The sequence below is a fragment of a genome, unplaced genomic scaffold (genome assembly GCF_019419815.1).
Source record: "Pyrus x bretschneideri cultivar Hongxiangsu unplaced genomic scaffold, Pyrus_bretschneideri_v1 Contig32, whole genome shotgun sequence".
In the NCBI taxonomy this organism is placed as follows: Eukaryota; Viridiplantae; Streptophyta; class Magnoliopsida; order Rosales; family Rosaceae; genus Pyrus; species Pyrus x bretschneideri.
In genome coordinates this window covers 3,224,508-3,249,895 of record NW_025999635.1, presented here as the reverse complement: position 1 = coordinate 3,249,895, position 25,388 = coordinate 3,224,508, and the positions used below count along the sequence as shown (strand labels likewise).

General features: G+C 36.6%; 5 protein-coding genes, 1 non-coding gene and 1 pseudogene across 7 annotated transcripts; 4 read left to right on the top strand and 3 right to left on the bottom strand.

The window, feature by feature from the left end:
* Window positions 1–714: 714 nt before the first annotated feature.
* LOC103937174 (LOB domain-containing protein 12-like) lies at window positions 715–2,162 on the bottom strand. Its single transcript, XM_009347092.3, has 2 exons — window positions 2,007–2,162; window positions 715–1,739 (listed from the first exon to the last, which is right to left on the bottom strand). Exons 1-2 carry the CDS (start codon window positions 2,160–2,162, stop codon window positions 1,389–1,391), a joined length of 507 nt encoding a protein of 168 aa, XP_009345367.1. The 3' UTR covers window positions 715–1,388.
* A 7,587-nt stretch (window positions 2,163–9,749) lies between these two features.
* Window positions 9,750–12,228, top strand: LOC103937157 (ferritin-4, chloroplastic-like). The gene is given in 8 exon segments (NM_001302300.1): window positions 9,750–10,209; window positions 10,613–10,696; window positions 10,777–10,837; window positions 10,934–11,021; window positions 11,371–11,432; window positions 11,623–11,688; window positions 11,788–11,851; window positions 11,986–12,228. Coding segments are annotated over 8 exon segments (816 nt in total). The 5' UTR covers window positions 9,750–9,853; the 3' UTR covers window positions 12,021–12,228.
* LOC103937138 (40S ribosomal protein S4) lies at window positions 12,099–14,828 on the bottom strand. 2 transcript variants are annotated; one of them, XM_048590414.1, is made up of 3 exons: window positions 13,658–14,828; window positions 13,477–13,568; window positions 12,099–13,220 (listed from the first exon to the last, which is right to left on the bottom strand). In XM_048590414.1, the coding sequence occupies exons 1-3, from the start codon at window positions 13,794–13,796 to the stop codon at window positions 12,786–12,788; spliced, it is 666 nt and encodes a 221-aa protein (XP_048446371.1). In that variant the 5' UTR covers window positions 13,797–14,828; the 3' UTR covers window positions 12,099–12,785. The 2 variants fall into 2 exon arrangements, with proteins under 2 accessions (XP_048446371.1, XP_048446370.1); XM_048590413.1 differs by having other exon boundaries at window positions 13,471–13,568; window positions 13,658–14,824.
* Window positions 14,829–15,185: 357 nt separating this feature from the next.
* On the top strand, window positions 15,186–19,251 carry LOC103937111 (multiple inositol polyphosphate phosphatase 1). Its single transcript, XM_009347030.3, is given in 12 exon segments — window positions 15,186–15,411; window positions 15,701–15,788; window positions 16,135–16,428; window positions 16,751–16,909; window positions 17,093–17,233; window positions 17,347–17,403; window positions 17,624–17,762; window positions 17,927–17,952; window positions 17,954–18,032; window positions 18,168–18,358; window positions 18,619–18,660; window positions 18,741–19,251. Coding segments are annotated over 12 exon segments (1,482 nt in total). The 5' UTR covers window positions 15,186–15,301; the 3' UTR covers window positions 18,897–19,251.
* Window positions 19,252–19,746: 495 nt separating this feature from the next.
* On the bottom strand, window positions 19,747–20,931 carry LOC125480198 (annotated as a pseudogene).
* Window positions 20,571–20,652, top strand: TRNAP-CGG. Its single transcript has one exon. It is a non-coding gene; the product is annotated as a tRNA-Pro (tRNA).
* Window positions 20,932–20,967: 36 nt separating the features above from the next.
* On the top strand, window positions 20,968–23,891 carry LOC103937127 (eukaryotic translation initiation factor 2 subunit alpha homolog). The gene is made up of 7 exons (XM_009347044.3): window positions 20,968–21,493; window positions 21,819–21,875; window positions 21,957–22,043; window positions 22,137–22,283; window positions 22,368–22,472; window positions 23,213–23,311; window positions 23,546–23,891. Exons 1-7 carry the CDS (start codon window positions 21,110–21,112, stop codon window positions 23,696–23,698), a joined length of 1,032 nt encoding a protein of 343 aa, XP_009345319.1. The 5' UTR covers window positions 20,968–21,109; the 3' UTR covers window positions 23,699–23,891.
* Window positions 23,892–25,388: the final 1,497 nt, after the last annotated feature.

Here is a 25,388-nt window from a genome sequence, read left to right as displayed (position 1 = left end):
TTTAAAATAGGTCCAATTTTATAGACCATATTTTGAAATAAGTTCAATTTTTAGTGAGTTTTGACTTTTAAAATGGGTCCAATTTTTAGTTACTTTGAACCCATTTCAAAAAACCCCTTGTTTTTACCTTCATCCTTTTGAATTATTTCATTTGATTTGATATACACTGCAGAAAAAAAAATTCTTACGTCTCTTTTCTTCTTTTGCACTCTTGTTTGTTTTGATTTTTTTTTTTTTTTTGGTATTTATTTAATTAAACAATTAAACAAATTATAAGCATATACAAAAAGAAAGATATGTTCTGGAAATCACTTAATCATTTTTTGTAATGTATTGAGAGATGAGTTTAGAAAAACATATTATATTACTAAAAATTTAATATTAATTTCTGCTACTGTATACTTCTCTCATGCACTGAACCGCCACTTCCTTACACCCCACGTGAACAAGCTAGAAGAACAAGTTATTATCTGCAACAGGTGGCGGCATGCCAAATTTTTGGCTTTTCCTAATTGTGAAGATTAGGCTGGAAATTACTAGTTTAATTAGAGACTAATTAAATCGGAAATGGAAGCAAAGCAGCAGCTGCAAGCCTATCATTAACTTAAGACACTGAAGATTTAAATTTTAGTGAAGTTTCTCACTTCTTGTTCTAAAAGCACTTACCTGAAGTGGTGCCTTTCATTACCTTAAAAACAAACACAAATGGCATCTCTGGCCATGTGAGAAAATATGAGACTGAACTATCAATTAAATAGTAGATAAATTCCTTATATTCTGTGTCGTATGTAGAAACATTTTTGAAATTTAGTGTTTTGGGAAAGAAGAGCAGTGAATTTGGGTTTTGTCTTTCTTGCAACAGGATCGAGGTCCATGAAATTCCAATCTTTGGCTTATTAGGTAAAACCATTGCTCCAGAGTCCAGATTCTCAAAATTAAGTTCGATGTGCTGACACTTAATGTTTTTGTCCTTAAAGAACCACAGCAAGATAATTCCGGTGAAAAAAAAAAAAAGTAATAATATGCAAGAACCCTAATTTATGTTCCGTACTGTTGAAATTGGCCACCGACCCTTCTGCATCTATGTGCTATTACATAGATACATAGAAGCTGTTTGTTCAGTAAATTACTGATCAAAAATCCTAATTTATCACTTCATCACATGCTATAGAGTTGACCCTGGCCATCTTACCCTTGTTCTATAGGTCACTCCTCTCTAAGTCTAACGGCTCTAATGTTCTGATGGAGAGAAGAATTTTCCGGAAAATTTATAAATGAACAATTTCAAACGATCGGCGAAATCTTTATTAGAAGACCTACTCAGCGAAGAAAAATTTAGAACAGACTAATTAGTTATTTAAAAGCCTAATATGTTATTACAAACTTTATTAAGAAACCATGTCGTGTCCGAAAATGTTCTCCCTATTGAGAGAGTCATGGATTACATTGCTGGAAGACGGAAAACTGAGGTACTGAGCGAGATTGTTGTTGTGGAGAAAATACGATTTCTGATCATCTGGCCCGTCCATTATCTGTTGTGGAGGGACCATGGGCTCATGCTGCATTTTGATGCAGAGGATCTCAGCTTGAGCCACAGCAAGCTGCATTTGTAGCTCGGAGACTTGGTTTTGCAGGTAAGAGATGGCCCCAACGCATCCGTACACAGGGTCCCTCATTCTTGCATTTGCTTCATACACTAAACTGCTCACTGCATCTGCTCTCTGATGAACCGGAAGCTCCTGCAACATACATACGAATAATTCAATTAAACGACAACGCTTAATGATATGGTCTGTTTTAAATAAAACATTTGGGCCAGCTAATTTTTCGTCTGAAGTGATATTTTTGTTCTCAACGCACATATACCCCTCATAAACCTAGCTTTTCTAGTAATATTTTTCTTCTTGTTGCTGTAAGAGGTTTGGAGGGTTGAAACCCTCCTAACACGTTAACGAGAAAAGAAAAAAACAAGAAAAGAAGTAGAGAAAATATGTAGAAATAAGGACCTGCAACATTTTGCTAACATTGCTGGCACCAAAGATCTTGTGAACATTGGCAAACTTGTGGGGGTCATCTGAAGGAAAGAAAGGAGCAAAAATGCAGTCTTTGGCGCATCGGCGTCGCAGCAACTTGCAGGAAGCGCACGGAGAAGTTCCGGCCATGTTGATTGCGCAATGCTTTGATTTGGAGGGTAGTGGAAATTAAGAAGAGGAAGAAAGTGTGACTGAGAACTACAACTTGGAGGAAATGAAATGGATCGGTGGTCTCTATTTATGATAGAAGAGAACGTGTGGGGCTTTAAGTCTGAAATATATATCAAACTACACTGTCTTAGATAAAGATAATAATTAATTAATTGGAATTAAAATAAGTTAATTAATTTAGTTTAAATAGCTAAATATCTCACTTGATTGAGTACGTGGGTATCATTGATTTCTTGGTGTAGCATTCTTTAGTCCAAACCGTGCCACAACGTTGTAGATTGCTATCAACCAAACAAATGCGTTTTGCTTTGCTAGCAATGGTTCAAGGCTTCAAGCTCAGTGTCTCCCTGGTTCAAATTCTTTTCTTCTTAGTATAAATTAGCGTATAATATTACTTATAATAAAAAAGATAATTTTGATTTTACAATTATTTTTTGCTTGTCGGTTTTAGGGTTCGACCACCCCAACTTAAAAATAGTCATATAAATGAAAATTTGAAAAATAAATTAGCTAACTTCAAGTGTGCGTGTGTGTATATTTGTATGGCCACGTCTAATATAATTTGGCTCTCAAAATCCAAGGTTAGAAGTTGGCCGCCGCCCCTCGCTTGTTCTTTAGAAGTCGGCCGCCGCCCCCCGCTTGTTCTTCATGTCAAAGAAAAGAGTTGTATGGCTTCCACGTTCTTCTTTGACTCTTTCCAACATTTGTTTTATGCTGAGGATCTGTGTACATTCCTTGCTTCTATATGAACATTTTTGAGCTAATCATTAGGAGATTATAAGGTTTAATAACTAGGTTGTCACTAGTATTACCTGTTTATGGTACTTTTTTCACCTGAAAGAGTGACAAGTTTTATGTTCAATATTAATGGCTTATTTGAAACTATTTTTAAAATGACTGAGATTTGGTGAAAGTATTTTTTAACAAATCCATAGTAAAAATTCAAGAGGGATCCTAAAAGAGCACTTGAAGTGCTTCATGCATGGTGTTTCTTTCAAAAAGCACATATCTGGTGTTTCTTCCAAAAAAACACTTGAAGTACTTTTAAAACCCAAAATCAATTCACCAAAAGCATTCTCAGTCATTATAAAAGTATTTTCAAACGAGCTCTAATTTGATATATTGCATCTATTTCTTTTCTCCCTTCAGTGTAAAATATTGTTGTATATCAAAGAAATTACAATATCTAGGCTTGTAGAATTGGTATGAAGGCTAATAACTAATTTTTACCCTACTTAATATATGAGTAAATATTATTTTTTCGGTCCATGTAAATAATTTGTAATATGGTATAGTAAGTTTTGCTTAACTAGACCCTAATAAACTAGAGAGCCAAGAGGACTGCTAATTGTGAATGTTTGTTAGAACTTAGACCCACAAACATTCACGTGAATGCTTTCTCTCACTGAATATATTTTATGACTCAAATCATTGGTTAGATCAACCAACGGTCCCAAAAAATTGTACTTATATAATTTCACCCAAATTAATATTCTAATAAGTAATTTAAAACTTGTATATTTTTGCATTACCTAGAGCTAGTGAGCAACTACTATATATCACGAAGATGGGGTCTCTGTTCGAGTGCATTACGGGGCCTACCTCAACGTTTTCTCTGGGGTGCAACCGGGTATCAGTGGGGTGCTGCTTTATCAGCAATTAAATGAGAGATTTTTTTTTAAATGTTATATGAACTTATACATTTTTTTAACTTGTCATGTAAACTAAAATTTTAAACAATTTTCATGTCAACTTTCTAAATTAATTAATTCTTCATCTCATTCTAACTCGATTAAATTTTAATAACTTGTGTTTAGAGTTATTCGGATATTTCAACATTTCACTCCCCTTCTAGCAGGTTGCTTTCAATAAAAATAATTTTAGTATTTCTTGTTGCACCGAAAAAAAATGGCTACCCCAAATTGTACGTAAGTTGTAATGTCGATTTGATTTTTTATCAACTTGCACGTATGATTACATTTTCATTAATCTTTTGGCCAACTTGCTCCTTGTAGAAGGATTTAGAATGATCATTAAAGCAAGTATATTGCAGAATACGCATTCTGTAAACACCCTAAAAATGTCATCGTGTTTTTTTTTTAAGTCAAATTTATATAAGATACAAAGGAGTTTAGGTGTGCAATATTTTAGTCTCTCATGTGCATCCATTGTATGCATACATGTGAAGTGAGTCACGAACAACACTTGGAACATGTTCCATTTTTTGAAGCAGAGTGTAGTATTTAGTGCAACTAGAATTAACTTGTCTTATGATAGATCTTGTTCCAATTAGTCCCTTGAATAATATATAGAACTCTCTGGTATTCCTACTTTTTTTTTTAATTGAAGTCCTCTTCGGATCTCTGTGTCCGGAATCAGTGAACCCAGAAATCCGGGCTATTCATTTTAAACCTACGGATACCATTAGCATATTTCATTAGCCCATTTGACACAAATTAAGGGTCTACATCTCTCTCTATTCCTTAAAGGGCTAGGATTTCTGATTTGTTGGCTCTGGACTTGGAGATCCGAAGAAGATCTCAATTTGTTTTTATGTTAATTGTTGCACAAAAGAAAGGGAATTAAAGAAAGAAAGAAAAGCAATTAGCAACTTAAGCAGGTAGTATTTAGATTCATCGTATCTCGTGAGCAGATATTTATATAGATTAAAAAATAATAATAAACAGATTGTGTGGTTGATATAATCTTAGATATACTTGGGCAATGCAGAGCCACTGGTTTTATAATTTGTGGAAATTAAGCAATGTTGAACCTTGAACGAACCCGTGATTAGTTCATCAGTCATTAGACTCATCACTATTCACTAATCACTATCATAGAATTTGAAACTGCTTACTCATAGAAGACATGATCTAACAATCAACAAGCACAAAAATCTCCTCTTCTATTTTGTTTTTTAAAGAAAGTCATACTCTAGGACAAGGGGCCTTCGATAAAAAAAGTGCTTAAAGACGGAATTCTCGTCATTCTGAACATTCATGCTCTACTGTATGACATGTATAAAAATAATTGATGGTTAGATGCGTTGTGAAGATCGAAACTCTCGTTATTCTGAACATTCATGCTCTAATGTATGATATGTATCAAAACAAATTAATGGTTAGATGCATTGTTAAGATTGAGTCTAATGATATAAAAGTTCTTCATTCAAGAATCCAAATATGTCCGAGTATAAACCGATGCATATATACTGGGAAATTATCACACTCAACCGTCGAAACCCTAAAGATGATCTTTCCTTCATAAGAAAGAAAGATGCTCTTGTACATGAGACACTTAATTAAAAACATAGGTTTTTTAATTAATGGAGAGAAATAAAAATAAATTTAAAAAAAAAAACCCAAGCTTATCAAGAATTAATGAGGCCCTGACATAAGTTAAGTTGCATAGATTATTTAATTAGTATTGATATTTGTTTATATGATTTGAAGAACCCCAAAGTCTCTTGCATTAATAGCTCATCACACAATTCCATGCTTCTTTTCATGTTTCCAAAATGAAACACCCCTCCTTCCGTTGCATGTTGGTATGCTACAATGTTTTGTTTCCATCTGGTCTAGCTAGTCTCTTTGTGCCAAATGTTTTGGCTCTTGTGGTGACTCTTATAGAGTTACGCTCTTGTCAAAGAAGCGAGCAATTTGTATAATATAGGTATATGGTAATGTTTTTCGTTAATAGTAATTTGTTTGTTAAGCTACAGACTATATATGCACGCATTATCTTTGAAGAAAATATATATATTTAATATCAAACATACATTCATATTACTTTACTCTCTATTAAATATTATATATATAAGCAAAAGTGCTCTTGTTTTGCCATTCCAACCTAAAAACTCCTCCCGCCTCTCATATACTAATATTTTTCTCATCATTTTGTCACTTTCCACTGTTTTAGTAACATTGGAATTGTGATTCATCGTCTTTTGAAATCATCCTCATTATTATAGTGGTATAAACCATACTTTCATAAAGTTTACTTAGTTGTTTTTTGGATTACCACCACTACAAGAAATTTTTAACTTTGTCGATAAATGCATGCCTTTGTATTCTTGGTATGAGACATCATTAGGATAGTGTACCCGTGTCATCCAAGTCCTTTTAGTAAAAACACTCGTAACTTAACGCAATATGCTTAACTAATTACATCTTATCCTTTTACAAAACAAGGGGTCGGATACCTAAGCTCTAATAAATTGGTAAGAACCATGCATGGTTCTTGGTTTGTATGATCGAATCTCCAAGAATTAGTACAAATAAACAAACAAACAAATTATAAGGGAAGAAACAGACATCGGCCCAAGGGAAAACATGAGACCTCCAATGCCAGCATTAAATGAGCATCGTGGTCATGCATGGTTTTCTATCAATTCACGATTCCCACTTTCTGCAAAACCCCAACAATGGTAATTTCACTGCTAAACAATATCAAATATCTCTTTAGGATTTATAATCTCTCTTGCGCTCTGCCGTATCTTGGCATAGGAATCATAAACAACCCATATTTGAAAGAGACTTGTAGTTAAAGCGGTTAAAATTACAAGGTCAAAGTCAAATATTTGGTGTTCCCTTGGAGGCGGAACTCCAAAGAGAGTTGGAGGAGCTCCAGTTCGACCCAAATCTATATCTTAAAAGCCCACCTCAAGTTCCCAACCTAGTTCACTTTGCCATCCTAGTTATGCTGTCGAGGCTACGCCATTGCTTGTATCGAAAGGTTCTCTTTGCTCTCCTCTTTGTATTACAGTTTAGTAATATTTCTTCATATTTGTAAGTAGAAAGTCTGAAGTTCAACTAACCTAATTGGCAATTCGATACCTAATTCTCAATGACCTTTTGTATGATTCAACACAAATCTCTCAACACCCAAAACAAGGATATATATATATATATGTTAGGAGGGAAAGATGAGGCAAATTGGATTTGTGCTGTGCAACTGCAAGAACAAGTTTCCTTTGGACAATTTGGAGTGCTTATCCGGTAAGACCAAGGCCCTTAATATTGTGTAGAAAATTGGACCTATGATAAGGCCCAATTTAACATTAGTAGGCTTCTTGACTTCCACTCAGAATAGTAGGTCATTTTAATGATAAAGCTCAACTTGAAACTGTTATATTAATTTAGAATAAGAGATGTTTTTAAGCTTGGGATACAAACTCAGCATTTTATCTACTAGAATAACAGATCACATGCAATGTATTTTGTATTCTTGTATAATAATTTATAATTAACTTTAAAAATTGTCACCTAACCTCTTGGAAGCTTTGGAAGAGGGGGATGTTTGTATTAGTACCTTAACACAAGTTTAATAGGCTAATAATATCCCTTTCTAATAATCCCTTTCAGAAAATCAGAAGGAAAAAGGAAAGCCCAACTTTTCTAGACAAAGAATAAATGTGACCCCCCAAAAACCTTCAAGACAAAAACATACTTGTCAAACGTCACAACCATAATCTTGGCACGTCGATCGTATCTGGCCTTTCCTATCCCATATCTTGAGTAGGGGTGATTTTCAGTTGGATTGGATCGGAAACAAGCGTTTCAATGCGATTCAACGAAGTTTAAAAATCAAATTGGAATTTTACTTTCGGAATTTTGGATTATCGAAAATTTTGAAATCAGTTTTACCTCAGAATTTTCGAAACCTAAATTGAATCTCCTATATTCTGCAAGACTTTCAAAAATTTTTGAATTGGGTAATTACATACTAATTGGTACCCAAATATTTCAACATTTTTTGGAATCGGAAATGTTCGGGCATGAAATAAAAAATTTCCGTTCAGATTGAAATTTCAAATCCAACTTGCACCCCTAATCTTGAGCAAACAATCAATCTAACCCTTTTTTATCAAGAAGAAGACTAGGTGAGTCAAAAGCTCATGAGTTGTATTTGTTCTTCTATTTATAAGGGTGCTCAAGAGCTCGTAAACCACTTTTTCTTTCTTGAGGGCGGTTTCACTTGTCTATCATATACATTAATTCTTAAGAATTTATGAGTGGAACTTATCTATAAAAACTGGTTTGCAAGAGGATGGTGCCCAAGATATCTTGACCACTCCAAAAACATGTTATAAGAGTGCTCAATGCATATGACTGTCTAGTCTAGCGTCACTTGCAAGAATTAGCTGGAATGTCTTAGATTAAAAGCATAAATATGAGTACCTACATCAAAAATCTAAATTCCAATTGGACTTAAGTAGAATGTTGACATACTCAAATCTTCTTTTGACTATAAAATTTTTAAATTCAAATCTACTCAATGGTAGTGGAAAAGATAAATTAAAAAATTAAAATCTACTCGATGGTAGTGAGAAAGATAACTTTCGCATTTCCTTTACACTATGTTTGGATGAGGAAAATAAACTTGGAATTTAGATATAAGTCAAAATTTATAAATTGATATGCATCAATTCCCTTGTTTGAATTCATAAACATAGAAATTTAGAATTTCTGCATGGAAGAAGAACTTGGAATTTAGGACTTCCAATTCCCAAGTTTAAATTCCATGTAAATAGGTGTCATTTTCCAATTTCTATGATTGAAAGTTTAAAAATAACAAATTCCGTATTCAATTCTATTGTTCTTTTAAGTTAACCAAACAAGAAAATTCACAAATTATAGAAAATAAAATCATGTCATTTCAATTTCCGTTATTTTAAAATTCTTTAGTAATCTTAAATTTCATCATCCTAATATAGTGTTATGGTTATCTCATATATCACAGTCAAGAGTTCTATTCGAAATTTACTTTCTAATTTAAGAAGAAACTACTTTCTGCATTTTTGTGGCAAGATACAAAGAAAGTAAATTGCCAATTTTCTCTCTTGAACTTTCATTTAGTTTTCGATCTCCCATTAAACTTTTTAATTGGAAAGTTAAGGACTTAAACTAATTTTTATTTTTATGCCAATTTCCCCTCTACTATTAGTTTCCATAGATTCCATCTAAATTAACCTTAACTTTTATCACATGCATAGTATGTGACACTCCTTTGAGAACAATAGAGTCACTTTGCTAAACCTTCAAACACAAAAGCTATAGAATCACACAAATTTGCACAGGTCGTTATTTTAGAAATTTAGAATTTCAATTATTTTAAAGAATGAAGTGACGAAACTACTCTTATATGTTGTGCACATACTTTTATTTAACAAAAATTTGGACAAAATAAATGAAAAACTAACAGTAAGGAAAAATTGGTCAAAAAAATTAATTTGAATACTTAATTTTCCAATTCAAAAGTTTAAAAAAAAAAAATCAAAAGTTAAATAAAAGTTCGAGAAGAAAAAAGTTGGCAGTTTACCCATACTAAAATCAAAAAACAAAAAGAAACCCCAAAAAGTTCAACACACGCCCCAAAATTCCAGATATTTCCTTGGATTCCACAGCACATCCATCCACCCACGCCACAAGCCCGCCACGCGCCCGTCCCAACAAATCAATAGCAACCGTCCACGTGTGTTTGATCCAACGGTTCATACGATCCTTAGCCACCCATATAGCCAACTTTTTCTCCTTCACCTCCGCACACTCACTCAAACCCTCCATTTCCTCTGGTTTTTTCTCTGCTTCTTTGACCTTGATCTACTCTTTCTCCTCTCCGGCAACGCTTCTGTTTCTCTCTCTAGAATCATGCTTCTCAAAGCCTCTGCAGCCTCCTCTCACTTGCTCGCTCGCGGGGACAGTTTTGGTCCTCTGTTTTCCTCTGCGCCGTCGTCGCCACCGCCGCCCATTTCGTACTCGTTCTCGCCTCTGAACTCCTCCACGTCTCTGTCTTCGATTCTCCGGTTCCCTTCGGCGAAAAATGAAAGTGGGGTCGTCGTCAGCGCGTCGAAGAATGCGACTAACCGGCCGCTTACCGGTGTGGTTTTCGAGCCGTTTGAGGAGGTGAAGAAGGAGCTCGATCTCGTTCCTACTCTCCCACAAGTCTCTCTGGCCCGCCAGAAGTACACTGACGAAAGTGAGGCCGCCATTAACGAGCAGATCAAGTGGGTTTTCTCTTTCTTTTCCCTTCACATGTTATATATCTATGAAAGAATTGTTATTTACATAATATTTGATTATCGTAATGAATTCTGTGTGTTAAAGTTAAAATCTTGATTAGTTATCCGATTGATTGTTTCAACTTTCAAAGCATTCTTTCATCATATGAAATATTGTGCCTTTAATTGTTTAATGTGAAATTATTCTATCTGTACCTGCTTGGATTTGTGTTTGGATGTATTGCTAAATCTTTGTTCTTGGATTTGCGCATGTATGTTTGGTTTCGAATGTCGTATCTAAAAGTATTGCAATTGTGAATCCCACTATTCTTTGTCAAAATTTGGTTTATTTGTTTATTCTCTGCTGTGCTTAACGATTGATCGATTCGTTTCTTTGGTGGAATATCAGTGTGGAGTACAACGTCTCGTACATATACCATGCCATGTACGCCTATTTCGATCGGGACAATGTTGCTCTCAAGGGTCTTGCCAAGTAATTTCCTGGAAATCCTTACGACTAATTTTAGCATTTAATACAATGATTTCGTTATTTATGGTTTTGTTATATCGCAGTTTTTTCAAGGAATCGAGTGAGGAAGAAAGGGATCATGCTGAGAAATTTATGGAATACCAGGTGTTTTTGTTACTCCAATAGGCTATAAATTAAGTTTCTCATCTGTAAAACCGAATTCCTTATCATGTTTTTTTGTTTGATGTCGGCATTTCTCAGAATAAGCGTGGTGGAAGAGTGAAATTGCAGTCTATTCTGATGCCTGTGTCTGAGTTCGATCATCCAGAGAAAGGAGATGCTTTGTATGGTTAGTTTTATTGGCCCTCAATTGTGTTTCTGTGGCCAGAACATTTACTTTAACAAATTATGTTTTGGCCCGTTGGACACCATTCTATTATATAATCATTTACATGAATATATTTAGTCTTTAGCTGTGTCGTAGCACATTGGGATTGAGTTTTGAAGAAAATTAATCACCTTCGTATCAATTAATTAAATGTGATGTACGTAATGAAATGTACGGGGTTATTGATAACGAGAAATGAGAGAAGGCAGGGCCTGAGGACCTGGTTTATGCAGATGATTTCGTGTCATTGAACTAGTTATAGGACTGTTAATTATAGAGCTCTAACTCTGTCCCTTTTCTTTTGATGCAGCAATGGAGCTTGCATTGTCTCTGGAGAAACTGACAAATGAAAAGCTGCTCCACTTACACAGTGTAAGGCTTCTGTTCTTATTCTCTGCTGTCGTATTAGCGTAAGATGATTCGATTTAGCTGATTATATATGGTTAATTTGATCTTCGTTCACCAGTAACGTCATTTGATTCGTGTTATGAGGAATTAGTAATCTTTTTATGCCATGTTCTAACTTACAAGACGTTTTTACCTTTGGCTTTACAAATAACAGGTTGCTGAGAAGAACAAAGATGTGCAGTTAACAGATTTTGTTGAAAGCGAGTATTTGACCGAGCAGGTAAATTTTGCCGTCCAATGTTTATCACCTGAGTTGGAAATGTTCTACAGGGGATAATGCTCGTAGCATGGTTTTGATGCTCTACTTTTACCTTTCCAGGTGGAAGCCATCAAGAAAATCTCTGAATATGTTGCTCAACTAAGGAGAGTCGGAAAAGGACACGGTAAGATCCCCATGATTCAATTTCAGAATCATCTTTACTTGATCCCACACCGACATCTTTCTATCTTATGATAAGAACCTTTCCTTGATCCGATTGCATTGTTTCTTAACGCTATGTTTTGCTGTGCATTACAGGGGTCTGGCACTTCGACCAGGCGCTGCTCAACTAGGATGCTGTTGCTGCGTGATGATGAGTTTGTCCCCGTTCTTTCTCGGTAACCAGTTTGAAAGTGGTCGTATGCTGTCTGTTGTGCTGATTGTAGCTGTTTAGGGGTTTTGATTATATTGGGACAAATTTTAGTCGAGTAAGTTGAATGCAGCTTGTGAACTACTTATCCTTTCTATTAATGCAACCGGCACACTGGTTTTTTTTCCTAATGTTTCTTGAAGTTAACATTATTTTCTGATAAAATAGGCTGGTCAATAGGAGAATATATATATATACCCACTGCGTGAGTAAGAGTTATTTTAGAGTGTTTTTAAAATGATTGAAAACGTTTTTGTTGAAAATGTTTTTAAACAATTATTAATAAAAATGCAAGTAAATCTTAGAAAAATGCATAAAGTATTTTCTAAAAGAAACACATAACTGGAACTGGTATTTCTTGCAATGTGCACTTCAAGTACTTTTGAAACTTAAAAACATTTTCTTTAAAAAGACTTCAGTTGTTTTAAAAGAACTTTCAACCGGCTCTAATTTTTCGACAAATTCCAAGAGCAACTTGGCCTAGGTTATGAAAGTATCAAGTAGAGTACTCTTTGACCAATTCCAAATAACTTCAAATAACAAAAAATTGAGGCTCACATGTAGTGAGCAAAACAAACAGGAAACGTATGAACGTTGAAGAACAAATTCAGAACTACTAGCTCCAGGTCCAAAAGCAAAACCAATAGCCAGACAAGTCAATCAAAATTTGAAGGCTGTGCATAGTTAATCAGGCCGTGGCTGCTTGTAGAGCTGCTTGCCTCTTTTTCGCCTCTTCGATGATGGTCAGCTTGATACCCTTTCCCTTGGGAAGACTTACCGACGGCTTTGTCCCCTTTCCGATGGTGAACACATTGCCCAATCGAGTAGCAAATTCATGGCCGGTGGCATCCTGGACGTGGATTGTCTCGAAACTTCCCTTGTGTTTTTCCCTGTTCTTGATGACTCCGACACGCCCCCTGTTCCTTCCACCGGTAACCATGACCACATTGCCAACATCGAACTTAATGAAGTTGGTGATCTTGTTGGTCCCTAGGTCAAGCTTGATAGTGTCGTTGGCCTTGATGAGAGGGTTAGGGTAGCGGATGGTCCGTCCATCATAGGTGTTAATGTATGGGATACCCTTCTGCCCAAATTGCAGAGACCGGACTTTGCAAAGTTTGAACTGCAGCGAAAAACCCGTTCTCACGAAATCAGAATAGAGAAAATGTCGATCAGTTAACGAGATGAAATGCAGTTTGAGCAGAGACCGAACAGACCCTTTGTGTTATTCAAGTTATGGAATTTTGCAGATCGAAAGGATCCATATGGAATGATGAAACACGATCCAAATGCAGTAGCTATAACTTATTCAAGTCATGTAAATTTTTTTTGGACAAGAATTTAAGTCATGTACTTTGAAAAGTAACAGTAACCTTTGCCTCTTCATCCCTGATTGAGTGGAGACGGAACCGACCCTTTGTGTCATAAAGGAGCCGGAAATTCTCATTCGTTTTGGGGATTGAAATAACATCTGCAAATCAAGAAGCAACATAAGTTCTGCAACAAAATCTATCGTCCTTTCACAGAACTTATTAATGGGTAAAAAGGTTTTCAACTTACAAATGCTCCGCCAAGTTTGTCGAGCATCCAATGCTTCGGGGCATTGAGCCTCTTCAAATGCTTCTTCAAACCTCTCGCCTGCAAAAGTCGCGAGCACAAAACTCAACCACCAAATCGATCCATTTGAAATCGAGAACATAAGTCACCTAGCGAAAAAACTTGGTTCAGCTCATCAGGGTTCGTTCAGTCTGTTTCAACTTGGATTCTAAGCAATGTGGAGAAAAGAGATGGAAAGCTCTCTCTTTACTCATATCATCATTCCTCTAATCCCCCAACTAAAATGGCAAATCATATTTTCAAAGCAACAGAATAAAAGAGTTCAATTCATAACAGCTTTTCGAAGGCCTCACTTACCGTGCATCAACGAAGCTTTATCCCACTAAATAGTGTCAGCTGTATGAATCCTAAAACACATCGTTGGTTTTCTACCAAATCTTCTGTTAGCTCTAACAATAATCATATCAAAAACTATAGGCACAACACTATAAGGTTCTGGATATATACCCCACATTGACCAGATTCATACACTTATTATTCAGTTCAACAACAACAAAAAATCATTAAAAAAAAGTTTTTTACTAATAACATTTCAAATTTTAGGCAATGTTGAAAACCATGAAAATAAATTTACAGTGATAAGGAAAAATATTAAGGACGTAGAATTTAAATTAATATCTACGTACTACAAAAAATAATAGTAAAAGAAAATATTCAATGGCGATTGGAAATAGGAAAAGTAAATTTACAAGACAAAAAAAAATAGAAAAAAAAAACGAAGAACAGAAGGTGAGAGGGGTGTAATTACCATTTGGGACTGTGAGCTTGAACTTTGAGGAAGTATCCGAGCGAAATGGACCAAGAAGAAAAAAAAGGATTTAAAACTAAGACGTATAAATAAGAATATAGAGATTTAGAATAAAATTGTAAATGGAAAAGCAATTAAAAAATAATCATGACACCGCATATCATGTTTATAAGTTTAATCTCTATCTCAAATAAATAAAAAACTCAGTCTCTCTTAAAAAATATATAGTCTGTATCTAAATTACATGTTAACAAAATATCTCCTCCCGGGGGGGGGAAGAGAGAGAGGCCCTCACAATGGAGCATGGTGGGCTTTGACTGATGGGCTAAAAGCCTAAAACACAAGGCCCGCCCATGTTGGATGCTAGGATAGTTGGGGCCCACTGGGGAAGAGTCCGTGGTTGCGGCAGCCCATGGAAAGAGATCCTTTCCAGATCTCTTCCACCAAGATCCTCAGATCAAGTGATCCAAGTCCTTGAAATTTGACCAAACATTTAAAAACAAAGACCTCTTTTAAAAATTATAATAATTGAACCGTTGATCAAATTTCAAGCGTCCGAAGCTGAATCACTTGATATGGGGCCTGGTGGAAGAGATCTGACCGGCCCATTAGTCCGCGGCCACCACGCGTATTCAACTTTTGCCACGCGGCGTTCATTGATGGGACAAGTTACGCCACCTGCAACTTTCGACCAAATAAAAGTGCCAAGAAGAAAAAATCTTCCTCATTTCCATTTATTTGCCGATTTGCTTTCCAGTTTATTACTTTCCTTCCACTTCTTAACGCAGAGAGAGAGAGAGAGAGAGTGTGTGTGTGTGTGTTAGAGAGAGAGAGGGAGGATGAGGAGAGCCATGGCGGCGCTTCTGCTGATATTGTTATCGGTGTTCGTCCATTCGAATGCCGGAGAAGAAGGTTTCGATGTTCGCCAACATCTTTCTACTGCGTCCAGGTTTCTCTCTTCTTTCACAAATTCATATCTTTTCCATTAATTTGATTAAAAATACATTTTAATTTACTTTGTTTTAATCATATTTTACGCTCAATTGATATGTCGTTGATGCCAAATTACAACTAGATTATTGGTTCTTAAATTGTTAAATATCATCAAATTGCTTTTTTTTTTTTTGTTATTTATTTATTTTATTTAACTCAAAGAATTAATCTTTTCAAGTAATGTGAAGAACCTTAGGGATGATAGTGAACGATTCTGAGAAATAACTAATGGGTTTTTGCTGCAGATACGGTGTCGTTAAAGACATTGCGGACAACTCATTTGTACCATCTAAGATACCAGATGGGTGTACTCCTATCCACCTAAATCTTGTGGTACATTTCTTTTTCGTGTTTCGATTCCAAATTCCAAGCTGCAATTTTTGTTTCAACTGTTTGATTCTTCGGTTCGTTATAAGCGTTATATAAAGATGCATTACTAGGTTCTACTGTAAGAAGTAACTTAGATTCGAAGATTCAAATGGAAAATAAGTTTGCTGCAAATGCATTGCGCTTTTTTATGTATGCGTTGTTGTTGCACTGCGCTTTGTTAAGATAACCCTGCTAGCTTTCCACAAGTTACCGTTGAGGCGGTCAAATTTTGGGCCCGCTTTTAATCTTTTAATCCATAAACTTTGGAGAGTGCCACACTTGTGGAACCTGATGAAACTTATATTATCAGGCAAGGCATGGAACCCGTGCTCCTACCAAAAAACGTATCAAAGAAATGGATATCCTGGCCTCTCGTCTGGAGGTGCTACTAAAAGAAGCAGAAGAACAGAACCTGTCTTTGGAAAAACTTCCTGGTTGGTTAAAGGGTTGGAAATCTCCTTGGAAAGGAAAACTGACAGGTGGAGAATTAATTGTCCAAGGAGAGGATGAACTCTATGATTTTGGAATCAGGACACGAGAAAGGTTCCCAAATCTGTTTGATCAGGATTACCATCCAGATGTTTACACAATAAAGGCAACACAGGTAAGCTTTGTTGTACGGATTTTCCAGTACTTTTTATTATACAATAGCATTAAACTATTTTTTCGCTATATGTGTTATTTCCATGATGAGCCTTGTTTTGATGGTAACTTTATTATGGCATAATAGTCATCTATTATATTTGGAAATTTGTTATTGGAATGTTTGGAGTAATTTATTTTCATTAGTTGAGGCTTAACGCTGATTAAAGTTGTCATATCTCTCTGGCTGTGGATAGCAGCTATAGAAAATTTTTTCCCTCAATTCATTAAGAACTTATCAGCTTATGCATCTGTTTTTTTTTTTTTTCCTTATGATGTGGTAGGTCCCTCGGGCATCCGCCAGTGCTGTGGCATTTGGCATGGGAATGTTTAGTGGGAAAGGAAATCTTGGACCTGGTCGTCATCGAGCTTTTGCTGTGTCCAGTGAAAGTCGTGCGAGTGATATAATGTTGAGGTTTCATGATTGTTGCCAAAACTACAAGGTACTCTGCAGTTTTGGTCTTCTCTTTGATTTTTAAACATGCCACACACAGAAGCTAATTACGTACTTTCATTGTTGGTGGGATTGGGGGAACTAGACTGGTTGCCATAACCGATGTTTCTGTTGGTTCATCTGGATTTCTCTGCTTTATTTGTTGGTTGACGAAGATTTATTATGTATTCAGGCATATAAGAAAAGTCAGGAGCCTGCTGTTGATAAGCTCAAGGAACCTGTCTATGATGAAATTACTTCTTCATTAAGGAGGCGCTACAGGTTGAATTTTACAAAGAAGGATACAACTTCTCTTTGGTTTCTTTGCAAACAGGTGATTTATTTCTTTCTGCTTCCATGCATAAGCACGTCATATTTCTCTCTGGTTAATTATTCTCCAAGTGAAATTGATTTTTATGGTCATTATTTGTTTGTTCTATTTGGCAGGAAGCGTCCTTGTTTAATATAACTGATCAAGCTTGTGCACTGTTCACCCCTTCTGAGGTATATATGATTTTTTATGTCAAAGATGATTAACCGAATTTTTATTGCATTTTTGGTTCTAATCTCATATTTTGAAGACGGATAGAATATATGAAACTAAGTTTAATCAGATTATCCTTTTTAAGTTGTAGACACGTCTATTAATACAAGGAAACATACTTTCGAATATTATGTATGTTCTTTTATTGTTTATTTACATGAAAAAGTTTTGTGTTCTTAGGTTTCTTTGCTGGAGTGGGCAGATGATTTGGAAGCCTTTATATTAAAGGGATATGGTAAATCATTAAACTATAGAATGGGAGTTCCCTTGCTTGAAGATGTATTGCAGTCCATGGAGCAGGCTATTACGGCTGAAGAAGGTACATACATGAACTTAATAAAAGGATTATTTTTGACTTTTTCTCCTTTGTAACCCGTCTTGGGTAGTAGTGTAGTTAGAAGTTGTAAACTATGGCAGTTCAGTTTTATATGACTTCTGATATTTCAGTTCCTGCTCTCTCTCTCTGCCCTTGTCGTTTTGTAGAAAAACATGCTCCTGGGAATTATGAACAGGGCAAGGCTAAGGTTCGCACATGCAGAAACTGTAGTTCCATTTTCATGCCTGCTTGGACTTTTTCTTGATGGATCTGGTGAGTGATTTCGTCCGCAAATTCTGAATTTCCTTGGATGATTGGGGTGTATGCTCGTGTGTGGAAATAATAACTGTATATGGCATCTTCTATATGCTGTTCCTCATAGTAGGCGTTGTTTTTTATATACTTCAGAATTTGAACGGACACAGAAGGAACAGCCCTTGCAACTCCCTCCAAAGCCTCCCCAGAAGCGAAAGTGGAGGGGCAATACTGTGGCACCTTTTGGTGGGAATAATATGCTGGTTCTGTACAGTTGTCCAGCCAACACTTCAAGCAAGTACTTTGTGCAAGTGCTGCACAATGAACACCCCATTCCAATGCCAGTAAGCTCCAGTTCTTTACTTATTTTGAACTCTTATGATTTTGAAGAGTTTTGGATTCTAAACTTCGGTTTCATTTTTGTACTTGAAAAGTTAATGAGGAATGCAATTAGTATAAATTTCATAATATGTTGTCATTGGTATTCTTTTTATCCATTATTTCTTAGGGCCGATAGTGATCAGCTGTTTCAGTTATGATGGTTACTGCTGAGTTTTATTGTATTGAATTCTCACACGATAATTTTTTGTGTCTTGGTGTATAGGGCTGTGATGGCTCTGATTTCTGTCCACTCGATATTTTCAAGGTACGGTTTCTATCCTACTCTCACACGTATAGATACTGGCCATTCAGCTCATTCTCATTTTACCATTTCGGGTTTTACAGGAAAGAATAGTTGCTCCTCATCTGAAGCACGACTATAACTCAGTGTGCAATGCAAAATTGGAAGAAAAGGAGGTGAAGCCAGCCAGTAAGTTATCTCAACTGTTCCGTTGGTTGTTCTCACTGGGGAATGGTGATAAAACCCTCGATGAATTGTAGTTTTTTCTTTTCAAGTGAGGAAGGGATAATTGTGCGTTCTATTTGCTTGCTGGGACTGCCGTTGGTGGCCTGCATTCACAGCCAACTCTTTCTTGTAGCTAATATAGAAACTTCTGGTCTTTTGTTCTGATACAGAAGTTTTCACCGTTTGAAGTATCCGAGGCTGCCGGTACCATTTTGAGTTTTGTATCGTTGTCCTCTCGTTGTTTTGCTCCTAACAAAACAGCCTTTCTGTATTCTGCAACTACTGTGTTCTTGTAGAGATGAATGGCATACACGTCTTCACTCGTTCTTATGATTTACAATGTACTCAGTTTTGTTCTTATGAAATGGGATCAATCGCTTTGAATGTGAATGTTCTTAAGAGCTGGGCCATATTTTCTTTAAGCAGCCACATCCCAAACCGAAGTAACAATCTTTACGTTGCGGTGCTGCAAAGCATTCTTTTTACAGTGCTTGAAAAATTCCAGAAAACTTGAGCCAAAAAGAGATGCAACGTTGGAGTTTTCGAGAAATTCTTATGTCCGGCTGTTTATATTCGGCACCACTCTCACATTGAAGGAGAGACCCTTGTATATGCCGGTAGTCAGATATAAGAATTTGTCGAGTGTGTGGAGACCCAAAACGTGAATTCAATACAACTGATGTTGATTTGTGCCATATTGTTGGAGTCGTGAATTGAAGCTAAAGGACTCGCAGCCTTTTTAGTGTACAAGTCCATTTTGATTTTTTATTTTACAAGACAATATTCTACTCTAAACTAATTTAATCTACGAAGGAGATTTAGAGTATCCTGTCTTAGTTAATTGACCTAACCCGCTTTTGCGGGGTAAGTCCATTTCATAGAAGGCTAACTGCAACAACCGAAAAGCTCAGGCTACCACTCCGTCGGGCCTTCATTCTCTGGCTGAAAGCCGGGGCCTCCATAGATGGAGTTAGCATCGATTATGTACCTGTGCCACAAAATGCTTTCAATCAACCAAATAGTAATGCAGAGCTGCATTTCAGGTTACTAAAATGTGCTTTACGTGTTATAACATAAGGGCATTGATTACTTGTCAGCATTATGGTAGCATCGAAAAATTACTCGTGATTGGCTGGTGTACTGTCAATCTTGCAAACACTACTTACCCTGACACAACATAACTTGGTTCGTAGACAAGAAGCTTCTCACTTTCTTTATTGGCAACACACCAATCACTACATTTTCTGCAACATTGATAAGATGTTCAGCCACCGGGCATTGATTAGGATCGTTAATCGATATTGATCGCTGTAATTCGATATTCAGCTTCGCTTCTCATTGAGACTTATTTTGGTTAAAAATGTTATCTTGTTATACTGTCTATATATCATGTCGTAAAATAACATTCCAAACAATCTAGTAAGAAAACACCATGTTATGCTATAAAATAACATGTGAGACTGTCTAATACGAAGCAGGTTGACATACGAAGGCGAAACTCTTGAAGCAGAGAAACCAAGGGGTGGACAGGGAGACCAACGTGGCGGTCAATCTCCGCCTGGACTTGCCGGAACTGATACAATACACTCCACACTACGACAATCACGTAGAGGCAGCTCGTCTCTGCAACCCTCCACCAGTTGAAGCGCTTTTACCAGAACCCTTTCAAGACCATCCAACGGCTCCGTTGGACATGGGAAGACCGTGCGGTCGATATGTCCGAGTGGTTAAGGAGACAGACTCGGAATCTGTTAGGCTTTGCCTGCGCAGGTTGGAATCCTGCCGTGGACGTTCATTTTTTTAGGAAAACTCATGGAAATGATTTGAAAATTTTGAGTTTTAACGAAAATGATAAAATAAAGGGTAAAGTGAATAGTATCAGAATTAATTTTTTAGTGTACAAATGTGGTTTTTCGTTAAAGTGAACAATACCGAGAGTTTTTCGTTAAAGTTCTATTTTTTTTCACTTCTCAGATTTGGGCCTTGAGCTATGTGGGCTTTACCCGGCCCACCATAAATAAAAATACAGAAAACAGCGTTTCCGGTACAAACGTTGAGTTGCTGGACCATCTACCATACTATCACAGCTAAGCTCTCTCTCTCTCTCTCTCTCTCTCTGCTCTCAAAACCCTAACCCTCTTTTCTCCGGCGCGCCAAGCAACCCAGAAATTCTCTCTCTCTCTCTCTCTCTCTCTCTCTCTCTCTAATCCTAACCGTAGGTGAATCAATCTATTGAGCAGCAGCAACCATGGCTTCCCACGCGCCTAACCTGGAGTGCCGGATGTACGAAGCGCGGTACCCGGAGGTGGACATGGCGGTGATGATCCAGGTCAAGAACATCGCCGACATGGGCGCCTACGTCTCCCTCCTCGAGTACAACAACATCGAAGGCATGATTCTCTTCTCCGAGCTCTCCCGCCGCCGGATTCGGAGTGTCAGCAGCCTCATCAAGGTCGGCCGCATCGAGCCCGTCATGGTCCTCAGGGTCGACAAGGAGAAGGGATACATTGATTTGAGCAAGCGGAGGGTTTCCGAGGAGGATATCCAGGCCTGCGAGGAGAGGTACAACAAGAGCAAGCTCGTCCATTCCATCATGCGTCACGTGGGTGAGACTTTGGGGATTGACTTGGAGGTAATTTTGTTTCAATTTCGATTGTTGGGGTTTTGTGATGTTTTGGGTTCCCAGAATTTGTGAGAATTGTATGTTCGGGGGAAGAAAGTTAGTCTTTTTATGCAGAATTATAAAGCTATGTATATTGTGTTATTGTTAATTGGGATTTTGTAAATGATAGCTGCATCCAGTTCCCTTAAATTTATGTACTTTTTCAGTGCGAAGAAATCGATGGCGTATGATCAAATGTGTTATTGATTGACTATAGTGATTACTTTTTATTGTTTGTTATTCATTGTGTTTCGTAGGATATGAACTTATTACTAATTTACATTACTTGTTACAGGACTTGTATGTCAATATTGGCTGGCCGTTGTATCGGAAGTATGGTCATGCTTTTGAGGTAAGGATGTTTACCATTGTTTCAATGTCTGTTTGTGGTGTTGATTTTCAGTAATGAACGTGAATTATTACTTTTCTGCAGGCTTTCAAAATAGTTGTGACTGATCCTGATTCAGTTCTTAGCACCCTCACACGTGAGGTCAAAGAGGTTGGCCCCGATGGACAAGAGGTAATGCCTGTTTGCGTGAGGTTTATGGCTCATATTCTCCTGTTTATATCGCATATATAGAGGTGTCATGCTTGCTTGCATCTGATTTTGTAGGTCACTAAGGTGGTTCCTGCTGTGTCAGAGGAAATTAAAGAATCTCTGGTGAAGAATATTAGGAGAAGAATGACTCCACAACCATTGAAGATCCGAGCTGATATTGAAATGAAATGCTTCCAATTTGATGGTGTTCTTCACATTAAGGTTCTCTGTGGCCTCTGCTTATTTTTCTTTCATGGTGTTTTCTATTTTTGGCAGGATTTTGATTTTAGACATTGTAATCTGCAGGATGCCATGAGGAAAGCGGAAGCTGCGGGCAATAATGACTGTCCTGTGAAAATTAAACTGGTTGCTCCTCCACTTTATGTTCTTACCACACAGACTCTTGATAAGGTCTGCTCAAACTCTGATTTGGTCTTCATTTGATCATTTTTTTTTACAATTGCACAATTACCATGCGGAAATCGAGATTACCACTCGAAGCTGTATAGTGGCATGCCGATAATGTCTGCTTTGTCTATATAGACTACATTGTATGTCATGCTGTTGGGAATAAGCTAGTGTTTTGATTCAGGGTTTAAATGTTCGTTACCCTTTCTGACAAAAAAGGAACATTAGAGTTCTGAGCCTGAAACACTGTTTTTGTGAAAAAGTAGATCTTCAAATTCTGTACGTTGAACCTTTGAATATGAGTCGGTTAAGATATCATCTGATGGCTGTTAATGGATCACAGCCTTTTCCTACATATTTTTCGTTTTCTGCATTTGTGTCATATATCCACCGTTTAATCTTTCTTGTGGCCAACCCATGCATAATAGTGTGTAGCTTCAGTTTGAACCTTAAATTTGGCAATGGTATAATTTGATCTTGCCATTCTAGCACTTATTTTTGTTTCCTCGTAGCGTTTTGGTTCTTAAATATTGCTGGATTTATATTATCAATTTATTCACATCCTGCATCGATACGGCATTAGTTACAACTTCTCTTCTGACGATACTATATACTTTTGGAAGCTGGAAATGTAGCACATGGTTTCTGTTGACCTTCCTGCAGACAGTTGTGAAATATGATGGTAGAGACGTCACTAGCTACTTTGCTAATAAGTTTTATAAATTCTGTTCTGGGTTGGGCAGGAGCAAGGCATATCCGTTCTAAGCAATGCAATTGTAGCGTGCACACAAGAAATTGAACATCACAAGGGGAAACTAACAGTGAAGGAAGCACCCAGAGTGGTGAGTGGTCAACCCTATTCTTCATGTTTTATCTATTTTACAATTAATCATTGTTCTGCCGTCTGTTTTATATATCCAGTCGAATTTGACTTCTTGAAATATTTTTGTTCAGAACCTCCAGAACTTGCTTTTTGTCCGAACAGTCTACCATTTTATTTCGAATCCATAATAATCTCGATTGACTTGTCATGGAAACTTCTTTATTTCTGGGTCTAATATGGTGTACTGGTGTAGGTAAGTGAACGGGATGATAAACTACTTGCTGAGCACATGAGTAAGCTTCGCCAGGAGAATGAGGAGGTTAGCGGTGATGAGGGTAGTGAAGAGGAAGAAGACACCGGAATGGGAGAAGTTAACATCGATGGAGGTCCTACCATATCAGATTGAAAAAATGTGGATTAGATGTAGTGGCTTGACACTGTTTCCATCAAGCAAGTTCCTTTTTGATTATTTTGCACTCTTGCTTTAATAACAGTTGTATAAAACCAATTTCGAAGTACTGTATCATCGAGATATTTCGGCAATTTACCAAACTGAGCTGAGTTTTCGTGGAGGAATGAGGATACATATACCGTTTTTAGTTCGGCATCTAAAACAGTAATGGAGAAACTTTTGTGTCCCTCCTGCTTATATTTGTTAGCTCACCTTGTTTGTACATTTGAGCATTGAAGATTGTTGGTCCTCTGACATATCACCTGTGAGTAATCGAAATAATGTAGGCTTGCTTGTGAACTATCTGAACTCAGTGGGGTTGGCAGTTTTTGGAATGATAGAGACAGTGTTGTCTTTAGAAGTGGGAATCCTCATCATGCTAGAGTTCCAATGTTGGTTGCAGTTTTTGGGAAATGATTTTATACAGACAAACAACTCAAGGAGAACCATACCAAAGCTGACGCAATTGAAGATAAGATGGGAGCCGCCAAATGTAATTGTGGAAGGAGACTCTAAATTGGTTGTTGATGAGATCACGGGGCGTTGTTTAAGGATTTGGATCTCATCTGGATCCAAATTGTGGGGATCCTAAGGATCCTCACATCTTAGTCATTCATCGTGCATCATGTGGTCAGAAATCATTTGATTTTTTATATTTAAAATTAAATGCAAATAGTACCTGACGAAAACTGATCGCACGATGTATGATGAACGGTTAAGATGTGGAGGAATCTTAGGAATTCCAACAAAGAGGATCCGGAGAGAATCTTCTTCCGTTGTTTAATACCATGGAGACTGAAGAATGTTATTAAGAATATTTGATGGCTCACAAACTCTTTTCGCTCTCTCTTGGAGGCACGTTTTTAGAGAAACAAATTTTCTAGCTGATGACGCTGCACATTCATAATGTGCCCGTGGTCAACTTTTTGTTTTGAGAAAAAAAAAATTGTCATCCAATTTCCAAATCGCCGAAAGTTTTTTTTTCAAACAATCTCATTGACTTTGTATCTGGTCAAAATTTTCAGACTATCAAAAGAAATATTTGTCGTCAAAGCCAAATCGCCGAAAGTTTTACAAACGATTTCATTGACTTTTTGTGGGTATAAACACCAAAACTATGATTTTTTTTATTTATTTTTTATCTGTAAAGATTCGATAATTGCTAATCACGTAATTTTTGGGAGGGCAACTTTTACTTTATTGAATTGTAATAGTGCTACACACGAGTACATGATTTTAGCCTTCAAAAATAAATAAAGTAGAAATAACTGCCCGCAATTCTCCTTTTTTTAACCGATGGAAAGACTTGGTTCCTCAAAAATTGAGGAAGAACTCTTTTTAAAGATATCTCGTGGTTTATTTACAGAATTTGAAGTTTATGTTCTGAACTATTCATATTATAAATTACTATTCAAATTTTACCTGTACAAAAAATCAGTTAAAGTTAAGGTTATAAATAGTCATCAAATTGTATAAAAATAAAAGTATGAATTTGGTAAAAATATTATGAACCGTCAATCTAGTTGTTATATTTGGTTGACTAAGGCATCTTAGTTTAATTGATTTTTTGCAGAGATGATATTTACAGAGTGATTTATAATATGAGCGGTTTCAATCATAAGCACGAAGTTCTGTGAATAGATAC